This window comes from Chlorocebus sabaeus, chromosome 24 (assembly GCF_047675955.1).
Source record: "Chlorocebus sabaeus isolate Y175 chromosome 24, mChlSab1.0.hap1, whole genome shotgun sequence".
NCBI lineage: Eukaryota > Metazoa > Chordata > Mammalia > Primates > Cercopithecidae > Chlorocebus > Chlorocebus sabaeus.
Genome location: NC_132927.1, coordinates 46166490 through 46180450, shown reverse-complemented (window position 1 = coordinate 46180450; position 13961 = coordinate 46166490). Strand labels below are relative to the sequence as shown.

The following is a 13961-nucleotide window of genomic DNA, read 5'->3' as shown; positions in this document are numbered from 1 at the left end:
GGTAAATGATTAACAACGAATATTAACACTTACAAAAAGTCAATCATGCTTAGTTACTTGGGATTTTTATCATTTTGTATGGTCAGGTACAAATGAAACCAGGACAATATAGTTTTCAGGTGTCAGTTTGGCAAATGTGCGGGACTAACAAATACTGCCAACACCAAAACAAGAATCACAGATTTGGGTCACTAACATCCTCTTAAAAAAGCAGTTTTTGAAAAGGCTACTATCATTTTTACTAATTATATCCATATATACCTAACTGTTCAAATTGTTTTCTCTATTATCTAACCAACATCATCTGCTAGGAGACTTGGTTACATACAAGTTATGTAAGAACACATTTGTTTAGCTTCTGAAGATAGAGTTGGCCTCAAACTGCCCTTAGAAAGGAATAAACATGGCCAGATGCAGTAGTTCACACCTGTAATCCCAGCATTCTGGGAGGCCGAGGTGGGCAGACCATGAGGTCAAGAGATGGAGACCATCCTGGCCAACATGGTGAAACCCCATCTCTACTAAAAACACAAAAATTAGCCAGGCATGGTGACACACGCCTGTAGTCCCAGCTACTCAGGAGGCTGAGGCAGAAGAATCGCTTGAACCCCAGAGACAGAGGTTGCAGTGAGCCAACAGAGCGCCACTGCGCTCCATCCAGCCTAGCGACAGAGCAAGACCCCGTCTCAAAAAAAAAAAAAAAAAGTAAGGAATAAAGATGAAAGAAACATAGAAAACAAAGGTTAAACCGTTCCCTACAAAGGCAGGCCCTAAACCTTTCCTTAGGATTACATCCACACTCCTCATATCTCAAGCCTGGTTTTGAGAGTCCCTTTTTGAGACATAATCGTTATCTCCCTGCCATTTTTTCAAAAGAAGGAATTTATTGTATTCCCTAACACAAGATTAAAAGTAGCTTAAGTCTTGGCTGGGCACAGTGGCTCACTCCTGTAATCCCAACACTTGGGAGGCCAAGGCAGGCAGATAGATCATTTGAAGTCAGGAGTTCGAGACCAGCTTGGCCAACATGGTCAAACCTCGTCTCTACTAAAAATACAAAAATCAGCCAGACGTGGTGGTGGGCGCCTGTAATTCCACCTACTGGGAGGCTGAGACATGAGAATCACTTGAGACTGGGAAGTGCAGGTTGCAGTGAGTCACCACTGCACTCTAGGCTGGGTGACCAAGCAAGACTCTGTCTCAAGAAAAAAAAAAAATTAAAAAAATAAAGACTTGCAGAGTGGCTCACGCCTGTAAACCTAGCACTTTGGGAGGCTGAGATGGGTTTATCACTTAAGGTCAGGACTTTGAGACCAGCCTGGCCAACAGGATAAAACCCAGTCTCTACTAAAAACACACACACACACAAAAAATAGCTGGGCATGGGGGTGGGTGCCTGTAATCCCAGCTACCCAGGAGGCTGAGGCAAGAGAATCACTTGAACCCAGGAGGCAGAGGCTGCAGTGAGCCAAGACCGCCCAAACTGGGCAACAGAGTAAGACTCCATCTCAAAAAAAAAAAAAAAGTTCGTCTGATTATTTAGAGGTAGACATGAAAAACATCAACATACCACACTGCCCTGAGCAGCACATTCTAAAAGCCCAAGGGGGAAAAGTTGCTTTTGATAGCAACTTCAGGCTGACCAAGTACTGCCTTCAGAGACACTGAGAAAATCTAGAATCCACCGTTTATTAAAATAAACCTGGTTCCCTCAACTAATTCAACGGGTATATACCAACTCCTAAACTCAGCCTCTTATTACAATCAGCAGCTTTAAACGTCCATAGCCTGTTCTAGTCTTAGAAACAGCCAGGGAGTGACCTTTTAAAAATTAAGGATATCAAAAACCTTTCAACTCTCCCAAATGGAGATTCCCACTTCCCAATCCCCACGCTTTTGGGAAGCTAAAAGCTATGCTTTTCTAGTGCTTCTAATTCTGCCGTTTTCCAAATCCCTGGAAGGCTAGAGGCAAAAATCTTTGTCAACAGTTGAGTGTAGTGTGGGGGTATTGGAATCAGACTTCCTGGATTTTAATACCAATCCATCCCCCCTTCTTTGAAGAATTCCTGAATTCCCACCAGTAAAATGGAATTAGATTCAGTCCATACAGAGATATGGCACTTAAAACAGTACCTGGCTATTACCATCAGAAGTTACATAGATGTTATTCACTGTTTCCCAGTATTTATGTAGTCTAGACCCCACAGAACTAAGAATATATCTAAGTGTCCTGAGACTCCTGTATTAATATAGCTCCTTTTCTACACATCTAAGGCAAGGCTTGAAAGCTCAAATATAGAAGTCTAAGGTTAATATGGATATAGGACCTTAGGCATTTTACACTACTGTTTTCCCTTAAACATGTACTATCCCATACATATCTCAAGACAAAAAGTACCATGTCAAAGTCCCTTAAGCATTCATGTTACCCGACCACCAAAACTATATCACAACTGGACACAGCAGTTCACACCTATAATCCCAGCGCTTTGGGAGGCCAAGTTAGATCACTTGAGTCCAGTTCAAGACCAGCCAAAGCAACATAGCAAGACCCTGTCTCTAGAAAAACATTAGCCACACGCAGTGGTGCACACCTGTAGCCCTTACTCAGGATGCAAAGGCAGGACAATTGCCTGAGCCCAGGACGTCAAGGTTGCAGTGACCACTGATCACACCCCTACCTTCCTGCCTAGAAAACAGATGATCCTGCCTCAAAAAAACAAAAACAAGGCTGGGCACAGTGGATCATGGCTGTAATTCCAGCACTTTGGGAGGCCAGGCAGGTGGATTACCTGAGGTAAGGAGTTCAAAACCAGCCTGGCCAACAGGGTGAAACCCCCGTCGCTACTAAAAACACAAAATTAGCTGGGCATTGTGGCACGTCTGTAATCTCTGCTACCTAGGAGCCTGAAGCAGGAGAATCACTTGAACCTGGGAGGCAGAGGTTGCAGTGAGCTGAGATCACGCCATTGCACTCCAGCCTGGGCAGCAAGAGCAAAACTCCATCTCAAAAACAAAAAAAAACTGTCATAACCTTTAAGGTAGTCAAGAAACACTGCTTCCCACACTATCCTCCTCTTGACTCTAAGTAACCTGATGCCAATAAAGTCAGGAGATAAAGGAAACACATGGGGGGGTTGGGGGAGGGGGCATGGACACAAAGAAAACTCAATTGTGATTTTAGCATTCGCTTACATCTTTGTATTTTGAATAGCCTGGAGACATCAAAAACACTTTTTAAAAAGAGACCATAACGACTTCAGGGTTCTGGATGTGTTTGGTGTTTTAAATGTACTGTATGATGATAAGGATGAGAAGTAAACAGCATAGGACTTCTTCAGACAAACAAAAGGAGTTTTATAATATTTTATTATCAATAACAAACAGCTGCTTTAATGTGTCTGTCCCGCAGCTGTTAAAGAGTGAAGGACACCCTTGACCCTAACAAGGAAAACAAATTAAGCCTTTATGTACAAGCAAATTTAGAGCTCTTTTAAGTGTCCAAAGCTATTAATTAGTTTAATTGAGGCATTAAACTAATTCTGAATTAACATATTTTAATAACCAGGAACTAAAATGTTCAAATTTTTTTCTAGTACAAAAAAATTAAATTTGCTTTAGTTATAAAAGAGCTCTGTCAATATACACAAACTATATACTTCAGACATTCACAAAAATGTGAGCAGAAGGCTTATCAAAAGACATTTAATACAATTAGTTTTCAACAACCCCTTGGTGGTCCACATCTACAAAGATATCCAGCCCAACCCAACCCCCCTTCCAAATCCCACCCCCACAGAAAAGCACATACTTACCAGAATTTTTAGCAAGTATGGTTTGGGAATTTTTGTAGTTTTTGTTTTTTAAAAAAAGGCCCCCAGGGCAAGTTATTTACAGTTTAATTGCCACTGTCAACTGATCTGGACCTTGATCGGGACCGGGACCTCTGACGATCCACAGATGCTGGAGACTTAGATCTACTTGAAGAACCACGTTTCTGGCTCTTCTCAGGCACGGGAGACCTACTAACAGAACGGGACTTGCTCCGGCTCCGGCTCCTGCTCCTGCTTCTTGACCGGCTGTAAGATTTGCGACTACGGGAACGGGATCGGCTACGAGACCTAGAGGAACTTCTGGTCCGGGATCGAGACCTGCTTCTTGACCTACTATGAAAAATGAGAAGAAATCAGCCTAGGTAAGACTCTACAGCAAACCCATTAAATACAACTTTTGACTTAAAAATTAGAAATACCTGTGCCTTTTGCTGCCTTCAATTAATTTTATTTTTCTCCCATTTATTTCCTTTCCAGAAAGTTTTTCAATAGCATTCTTTAAGTCACCATAAGAGGCAAACTCAACCACCCTAAAATGGAAAAAAGCCACTTTTAAAGTATACACATCTTGTAGTCGCACACATTGCACATAGCAGTCTAGGTTAAATCGTTTCTATGTTCAATTTTGCTATCACTACTGAGTCTCATTTCTGCATAATGCAGTATTAAAAGAGCAAAGTTTTGGCACTGTTATACTTTGAGTCAATTAATTGTTGGGGAGGGTTCCCTATGCATTGTGGGATGCTTAGCGGGATGCCTAGCCCCTAGCGACTAGATGCCAACAGCATCCTTCCTCAACCAGTTGTGACAACCAAACATGTCTCCAGACACTGCCAAAGGTGTGGGGGGGAGGGGAGGCGGCAAAATTGTCCCTGGAGAATCTCTACATTATAACATATTCAAATTTTAAGTCCTCAACACTAAGTTCACAGTAAAATTTTCAGGATATTTTTAAAGACTTTCACAATTTCCAGTACATACCCTTCATTTAATTTAGGTCGGTGTGCATCCGCAAACGTTACTTCCCCAGCTTGTCTCATGAAATCTTTGAGATCCTTAACACAAGATAATTGTGTTAAGCAAAGAAGAGGAAAGGGGACACACAAACAATCACATGATATAAAAAAAACAAGACTACTGAAAGAGAAGATGTTAGATAAAGTACAAACATGGCATTTACCACACTTGTATTCTATCAGAATTCAAAAATTATCTATGTCAGGGCACGGAATAAGGAAATAGCATATTGCTTTTAAGCAAAATGCTAAAGGAAATTCAGATTTTAACATTAAGGTAGTATTAGTCTATGCTGAGCTCAGTACAAAAGAAAAAAAACAAACAAAAAAAAACAAAAAAGGAAACAGTACATATTTTTAAAGTAAAGACTAAAGTAGAGAAGTTTTATTTAAAAAAAAAAAAAAAAAAAAAAAAAAAACAGAACATTTACAAGACACCAGTTATTTTGTGCCCCATATGTCATTAAAAAAGTTTACTTTACCTTTATTATTATTTCCCTAGGCTAGTCAAGCAGCAAACCATAAATCGGTCGGAGAAACCTTCATGACATATGCCCGACTGGCTCTTCGCCACCCACTTGAAGGACACTACCCAATCGATGGAAGCCTTTAATCGCACAGCCCTCCCTATTAGCAGACTATTGGCGGATGCAGACATGTTCTACTCGAGCAGTTACCAAGGACCACTTTACTGCGATCAGGATTCCAACGACCACCTAATTTCGTATCTTTCAACTCTTTTCGACCGGACCTCTTATTCGGAAGCGTTACAGGAAGACAGGTCTCAACTTAGGGATCAGATCACGTTATCAACGCTCTGGGATCGCTGCAACCTGGCACTTCAAGGAAGTGCACCGATAACGTCTAGACCGGCAAACACAGATCTAGAGGTGGCCAACTGATCACTGTAGGAGCTGACTGGCAAAGTCAACCAGGCCCAACCAAGAGTGACCAAGACAACGATTAGGATAACCCACAGGCACTCCTCGTCATAAGGCCAACGACACAGACAGGCTGGCAAATAAAGGGTTTAATATTTGGTTAAAAATTGATTTTAAAAAACAAGAAAAATATCCTCAAAACATTTACATTTGATCACTAATATTAAAGTTCAAAATATCCCCCAAATTACATTTAATTAAATGTTTAAAATTACAATTCCATTAAATCCATTAATTTAAGATAAAACTACTTTTAATAAAATAAAACATTAGCTACCCATTAACTTTTAAAAAATCACATTAAAATAACTCAAAACTGTATTTCAACAAACCTGCCAGCTGACTCTTGAGGATAAATTCTCAACTATAAGCCGATTTTCTGTTCTTACAGGTGGAGCATTTCTGAGGAAGAAAATTCGTATTCACAATGGAAGAAATGCAATGACAGCACTTGTGTGTGCAAGCACAACTGTGGGCAAGTTCAAGCCATCAGATATGACAAGCCACCCTAATGACTTCCGTCAACAGATTCTGTGTTCTACGACTCATATAGATTCATCAAGAACAGTGGGCTTACGTGGGAATAGAAAAACACATTATATGGCAGGACCCCGAATCATCACTGCTAATGTCTCCTGAACCTTAAATGCTACCCCTACAATAATTGTTCAACGCAGCCGTCCCCCCCTTCACATACCGTCTATCATTTCGAGGTCTGCGACTACTAAAACGGTCAGAGTATCGTCCTCTACCTCTTCCACCTCGTGACCGAGCCCTAGCATGTTCAATAGTAACCCTACAAAAGAGGAAGAAAAATCTCCGTTACACACTTAAGTTATATAGATCTACTTAGAAAAATATGCCAGCAGACCCAGTCTGCTCTATGTCCCAAGGCTAACTAGTTACACAGGAGTCTCACCTTTCACTACAGAGTTCTTTTCCATCAAGCTCATACACAGCATCATCTGCATCCCTCGGATCCTCAAATTCCTAAAATGTAAGTATAAACATGGACTTTAGAAGAGTATTCTACAACATAATGAGCATGGAAATCAGGAGACAGAATAAGAAAAGTAGTATCTTAAGAACACTGCCACATAGTCAAACCTAATCAAGGAGCCACTAGGAGTGGGGTCCAGTGAGCCGGCAAGTTAAAGTTGTTTTCAGCCTCAATAAAACTCACACACAAGGGTGGGTAACATTTTCTGAACGCAAATATTCTACCTGGACTCAAGATCAAAAACAACTGCTCATCGAAACTCTACCTACTTAGCAGATAATTCACCCAGTTCTAAATACTTACCACAAAACCAAAGCCTCTTTTCAGATCAATATCTCTTATCCGTCCATATCCCTTGAAGAATCTTTCCACGTCCTTCTCCCTGGCCGCTGGATTTAGTCTCCCGATGAATACTCGACAGCCACTCATGATGTCCGGCTAGTACTTCCTATTAGAAAGTAATTCAATCGAGATAACAGCAATGACTGTCACAGAGAAACGCCTGATCAAAGAATCAAAAACATAAACAGCGTAAAATGTTTACCCAGTGATTTACAAACAGGATTGCCAAGAGTGCCTCTAATGAAGCCAGGTTAACTTGCAGACAAAATTAAAACCCAGCTCCCTCCCAACACGGTCCGTTACTGGGCCCAGACCGCAGCAACCGCAACGCCCACTGCCACCTCTCCAACTGCGCAGCCGCACACTCTCCACGGCCCTCCGGCCCCCTCCCATCTGCCGCAGTTAGGAAAGGCCGAGAAGTGCGGGCGGAGCCGCCCCCGCCCTCCGCAAAGCCAGCCCAATGGCGGCCTCGCGGGCGCGTCACAGCGGGTGGAAGCCGGATTCTCGCGACGCCACGACCGCGCCTGCGCCAACGGGGCGGGCGCTCTGCGGCCACAAAATGGCGGCGGTGGAATCAGCAGCAACAGAGCCGCGCGTGCCAAATTCCCTTTTCCCTCCTCCTCCCAACTTCACCGTTCTTGGGGTCACTGCGGCCGCCCTCCAAAAGGCCCAGCCGCATCGCCAGCAAAGTCAGGAAGATCCCGGCCCACTACTCTACGGGTCCGGGAGATGAAAACGTTAAGACTGGCAGGGAGGGGCGCACAACCGCTGTGTAAAAACGACCCTAACAGTGACCGCCCTTCCACCTCAGTACCCCTCAAACAGTATGCCAAAAGGGAGACGTGCCCCAGCGCCCACCTCGAATCAACTGCGCTCATTAGACGCCGTCCTCCGCAAAGAGAGCAGCCCCAGCCGCTCACGAATTGAGCGGCCATGAAGAAGCCTCGATCCGAGAAGGCTTGCCCTCAAAGTGAGCCACTCACCTACCGGACGGGGTCTTTAGCGGCTGAGACCCAGACAGGTCCGTAGTCTGCGACGGAGTCGTCGGCCTCCACGCAGACCAGGACTTAACTCGTCTACGCCTCTCCACAACTGACGCACTTAGCAGCTCTGGCACTCCACAAAATGGAGGCCGCGTCTCTGCGTCACTTCCGGGGACGCCCCTGGGCCTTGGGTCCACCCTGTTGGACCCAGGGAAGACGGAAGTTTTGGGAGGGCCGGAAATTTCGGGGAACGTGGGTCTCCTTACCTTGACACTGTGAGTGACCGACCCTCCGCCCGCGGTGGGTGGGGCCGGGGGCGGGAACTCGCTTGGGCACTGCCGGCAGGTGCCGGAGTCTGGAGGGACGTCGGTTGAAGTTGTTCGCCCCTTCTAAGTCCTTGGCGTTCGGTTCATCATCATCTCTCCCAGAAGAGTCTCCTGAGACAAGTATCAACCCTTCTTGTATCTAAAGTTTTTCTTAGACACCCACAAGGTTACTAATTAGAAGAAACTTAGCTTTGGAGAAATACCTGGCCTTTCCTTGTCTCGCCCTCAAAGCAGAGAGCTCCTAGATGTTCGAGTTCTTTTTTCAGCCATGCCACAGCTGTATGGTTTTGTTGTAGTGAGAAGACTAAGGAACTGAAGTATTTTTTTAAATGAAAGGGTTTTGACTGATGAAATGTTGAAAATGGTACTGCAGCTAGAAGGCTGTCTTGAATTGAGGCTAGAATACAGATTTCTGCATTTCCATCACTCTGGGAGAGTGGCTGGAAGAGGTTTCAAGCTGCTTTTTTTTCTTTTTCTTTTTCTTCTTTTTTTTTTTTTTTTGAGACGGAGTCTCGCTCAGTCGCCCAGGCTGGAGTGCAGTGGCGCCATCTCGGCTCACTGCAAGCTCCGACTCCGGGTTCACACTATTTTCCTACCTCATCCTCCCGAGTAGCTGGGACTACGCCGGCTAATTTTTTTTTGTATTTTTAGCAGAGATGGGGTTTCACCGTGTTAGCCAGGATGGTCTCGATCTCCTGACCTCGTGATCCGCCCGTCTCGGCCTCCCAAAGTGCTGGGATTACAGGCGTGAGCCACCGCGCCCGGCCTCAAGCTGCTTTTAAGTCGAAATGGTATTTGGTTAATCCTCCCCGTTGAGATTTCTGTAACGTAACACATGAAAGTTTGCAATTCTTTTTTTTTTTTTGAGATGGAGTCTCGCTCTGTCACCCAAGTAGGAGTGCGGTGGCCGGATCTCAGCTCACTGCAAGCTCCGCCTCCCGGGTTTACGCCATTCTCCTGCCTCAGCCTCCCGAGTAGCTGGGACAACAGGCGCCCGCCACCTCGCCCGGCTAGTTTTTTGTATTTTTTAGTGGAGACGGGGTTTCACCGTGTTAGCCAGGATGGTCTCCATCTCCTGACCTCATGATCCGCCCGTCTTGGCCTCCCAAAGTGCTGGGATTACAGGCTTGAGCCACCGCGCCCAGCCGAAAGTTTGCAATTCTTTAGAAACAGAGAATGCCCTGCTTTCAAAGTGGGTGTGAAACACAGCCCTCCATATTAACTCCCCCGAGGTCCCGATAAGGTTGGTAGACCTAGAAACTTAGGCATAAAGAGATTGGTTAACTTTGCTTTAATGCTTTTATGTAGAACCCAGTGCACCCCATTTTTGAGAAGGGCCTGGAATGTGGAGTTGCATGCTTGCAACTAGAGTTAAACAGAAAAAGTAGTTCAGGAAGAAGGAGACAACTGACACTTAACTCTGACCTCAGGGGCCCTTAGACACTCAGAACTGAAACTTGGATAGTTTGTATCGGTAAGTTTGTCCATTCATAGTTATATGTGCAAATAAAAAGAGTCTCAGTGGGTACATGACAAAATTGTAAAGTTAGTTACCTATGATGTGGGAGTTAAGGATGGGTTTATAACACAATATGTATTTAATGTATTTGTTCAATTAAAAGAAAAAAATGTTATCTAGTTGTTGGCCTGATGAACATTGGCATTTTATAATGCACAAATTGTCCCAGACCAGTTTGTATTTAATTACATTTGTTTGGTTTCTGCATAATAAACAAGTCTTCCCGATTACTTTCTACATTTTATGTTTATTATGAAAGCAACTCTTTTTATTTCACTCACTGCCACTTTTTTTGTTTTGTTTTTAAGGCTAGTAAAGCAGTGGGACTGGAGAAGGAACTAACAACTACATTTTATTTTGGCTGCAATAAGAAAAAGTAATCTGGAAAAGGTTTTCTGGGGGTGAAAAGTAAAAAAGATGGTGCTGTACACCATGAAGAAGTTGCTACTTTCAGCTCATGTTGATTTTCTTCAGGACCAATTTTTTAATGAACACTTTTCTCTGATTTATTTATTATTTAAAAGTTTATGAGTTCCATATAAGTAATTTTTCCTTAGTAGTGCCTAGAGACAATATTTTAAAACACTTGTCTTCTGCAATGTTGGCTTTTGCCACGTCAACCATCTAATCTCAAGTCTCCCTATTTGTATTAGTCCGTTCCCACACTGCTATAAAAAAACTATCTGAAACTCGGTAATTTATGAAGAAAGGAGGTTTAATTGACTCAGTTCCATAGGCTATACAGTAAGCATCACTGGGAGGCCTGAGGAAACTGAACAATCGTGGCAGAAGGCAAATGGGAAGCAAGCACCCTCATCATGCACGTGATGGCAGGAGAGAGAGAGAAAGCAAGGGGGTGAAGAGGGCCTCACTCACACACTTTTTTTTTTTTTTTTTTTTTGAGATGAAGTCTTGCTCTGTTGTCCAGGCCAGAGTGCATGGCGCGATCTTGGCTCACTGCAAGCTCCACCTCCCTGGTTCACATCATTCTCCTGCCTCAGCCTCCCCAGTAGCTGGGACCACAGGCGCCCACCACCACGCCTGGCTAATTTTTTGTATTTTTAGTAGAGATGGGGTTTCACCATGTTAGCCAAGATGGTCTCGATCTCCTGACCTCATGATCCGCCCATCTAAGCTTCCCAAAGTGCTGGGATTACAGGCTGAGCCACTGCACCCAGCCGTGCCTCACACTTTTAAAAACCATCAGATCTTGTGAGAACTCACTATCACAAGAACCGAATGGGGGAAATCTGCCCCATCAGCCAATCCCTTCCCACCAAGTTCCTCCCCGAACACTGGGTATTACAACTCAACATGAGATTTGGGTGGAGACACAGAGCCAAACCATGTCACTATTGGACTGTTTCTTACCAATTTCTCTAATAAATACAAAGTCATCTTCCATGATCAGAATTACTCTTCCCCTATGTGATCTTACAATATTCTGGATTTTTTTGTTTTATTTTTTTTTTGTTTTTTGAGACGGAGTCTCGCGCTGTCACCCAGGCTAGAGTGTAGTTGCACGATCTCTGCTCACTGCAAGGTCCGCCTCCCGGGTTCTTGCCATTCTCCTGCTTCAGCCTCCCCAGCAGCTGGGACTACAGGTGCACGCCGCCACACCCGGCTAATTTTTGTGTTTTTAGTAGAGATGGGGTTTCATGATGTTAGCCAGGATGGTCTCAATCTCCTGACCTTGTGATCCGCCTGCCTCAGCTTCCCAAAGTGCTGGGATTACAGACGTGAGCCACCACGCCCAGCCTACAATACTCTGTTATACAGTCATCACTGATTCTTGTATGTTATTCATGTTTTCTAGAAATGCATAGCACCAAAAAGACTCAATATTTATAGACCTGGATTTGCATGAGCATTTTTTTCAGGTCGTCCTATTCCTATATGAATGTTTCAACAAAATGGCTTGGCATCCTTTTCCTAAGACATCCAAATTAGATGCAACCTTTTTTTTTTTTTTTTTTTTTTTGAGATGGAGTCTCTCTCTGTCGCCCAGGCTGGAGTGCAGTGGTGTGATCTTGGCTCTCTGCAACCTCCGCCTCCCGTCTCAGCCCCCCAAGTAGCTGGGACTACAGGCACACGCCACCATGCCTGGCTAATTTTTTGTATGTTATTGGAGACAGAGTTTCACCATGTTGTCCAGGCTGCTCTCTTGATCTCCTGACCTCATGATCCACCCGCCTCAGCCTCCCGAAGTGCTAGGATTACAGGCGTGAGCCACCGCGCCCAGCCTAGAAGCAAATCTTTAAAGGGAAAAAGATGCAAAGAAATCACAGATTGAAATAAATACAAAATTTACTGGCATCTCTCTTGGAGACTTTCAGTGTAGCTGTGGTATGTTTCATTCATTGCCATCCTGATTTCATCTAATTCGGAAATGAGCAAATTATGGCCTATGGGCCTAATCCAGCCTCTTATCTGTTTTTATATAGCAAATGAGTAATTTTACATTTTTAAATGGTTGTGGGGGAACAGAAGAAGAAGAATATCTAAGCACATGAAAATTATATGAAATTTAAAGGTCAGTATCCATAAATAAATAAATTTTTGGAACATAGCCACTCCTGTTCATTTACTTATTGCCTATATCTGTTGTGCTACAAAGGCAGGGCTGAGTAGCTATGGTAGAGTCCATATGGCCTGAAAGCCTAAAATATTTACTGTCTGGTCCTTTACAGAAAACATTTGCTAATGGGGTGGGGGAGATAAGAGATTAATAGGTACAAGCATACAGTTAGATAGAAGGAGTAAGATCTAATGTTCAATCACAGAGTAGGGTGACTATATAGTTAACAACAATGTATTTTATATTTTAGAACAGCTAGAAGAGAGGACTTAAAATGTTCCCAACACATAGAAGTAATAAATACACAAAGTAATGAATATCCTAAATACTCTGATTTGATCATTACACATCCTATGCACGTAATAAAATATTTCATATGCCCCCATGTATAAATAATATGTATCAATAGAAAAATTTTAAATTATTTATAAAAATCATTTTCTGACCCTTGAACTGATTCCTAGATTTTCAACTGCTCTATGAATGCTCCACCCAACCCCCTTTGTCAGATAATAAAACTGTAAACAAAGAAAAACTGAAAACAAAGAAACATGATTTGATCTTTATTTTTAAAGTTTGATTCCTGTTATGAAAAAGAAGTATACATATATGCTTACTATAGGAAAAATGTTCAACAGGAAAATATTGAAAGAGGAAAACGCAATCCTGTCTCACCAACTCAACCTCTGATTGTAGTTTGCTGTATTTCCCTCTTGTGGGCTTTTTTTCTTTTTCTGTTTAATGTTTTTCAGTACAAAAGTAGTACCTCATCTTTTTTTTTTTTTTTAAGACAGATTGTCGCTCTGTCACCCAGCTGGAGTGTAGTGGCACGATCTTGGCTCACTGCAACCTCCACATCCCCGGTTCAAGCAATTCTCCTGCCTCAGTCTCCCCAGTAGCTGGGACTACAGGCGCCCACTACCACGCCCAGCTAATTTTTTGTATTTTCCAGTAGAGACGGGATTTTACCGTATTGGCCAAGCTGGTCTCGAACTCCTGACCTCGTGATCCACCCACCTTGGTCTCCCAAAGGGCTGGGATTATAGGCGTGAGCCACCATGTCCGGTCAAAAATACTGAAAGAGGAAAACACAACCCTGTCGCAGCAACTCAACCTCTGATTGTAGTTTGCTGTATTTCCTTCTAGTGGGTCTTTTTTTTTTTTTTCTGTTTAATGTTTTTCAATACGAAAGTAGTGCCTCATCATTTTTTAAAACACAGATATGAGATTTTTAAAAGTCATCCCTATTCCCAGCCCTTAAGGGAAAACTAGTTAGCATTATTGAACTTTCCCTTTCGTGTTTTTCTATAAGAACAACAGTATTTTCAAAATATGAATCATCATCATATATACTTGGTTTTATGAGGGCTTCTTAATTCCTAAAACTTAATCATGTACATTTTCCATGTTTCTTTGTCGTAAT

The 13961-nt window shown here is 43.0% G+C and overlaps 1 protein-coding gene across 5 annotated transcripts; it reads right to left on the bottom strand.

Annotated features, from left to right (window-relative positions):
- Window positions 1–3351: 3351 nt before the first annotated feature.
- Window positions 3352–8273, bottom strand: SRSF5 (serine and arginine rich splicing factor 5). Of its 5 annotated transcripts, none has more exons than XM_037984170.2 (8): window positions 8116–8273; window positions 7094–7238; window positions 6710–6780; window positions 6488–6586; window positions 6123–6192; window positions 4815–4888; window positions 4253–4363; window positions 3352–4166 (listed from the first exon to the last, which is right to left on the bottom strand). In XM_037984170.2, the coding sequence occupies exons 2-8, from the start codon at window positions 7217–7219 to the stop codon at window positions 3899–3901; spliced, it is 819 nt and encodes a 272-aa protein (XP_037840098.1). In that variant the 5' UTR covers window positions 7220–7238; window positions 8116–8273; the 3' UTR covers window positions 3352–3898. The 5 variants fall into 5 exon arrangements, with proteins under 5 accessions (XP_037840098.1, XP_007985312.1, XP_037840100.1 ...); XM_007987121.3 differs by having other exon boundaries at window positions 3352–4163; window positions 8116–8258; XM_037984172.2 differs by having other exon boundaries at window positions 3352–4163; window positions 8120–8258.
- Window positions 8274–13961: the final 5688 nt, after the last annotated feature.

Bases quoted from the DNA above. Each gene is read 5' to 3' on its own strand.
- SRSF5 (XM_037984170.2), bottom strand. From the start codon at position 7,219: ATGAGTGGCTGTCGAGTATTCATCGGGAGACTAAATCCAGCGGCCAGG. The intron at 6,587-6,709 runs GTGAGACTCCTG...CCTCTTTTGTAG, and splicing joins AAAGAACTCTGTAGTGAAAG to GGTTACTATTGAACATGCTA. The intron at 6,193-6,487 runs GTATGTGAAGGG...TTTCTTCCTCAG, and splicing joins AGACCTCGAAATGATAGACG to AAATGCTCCACCTGTAAGAA.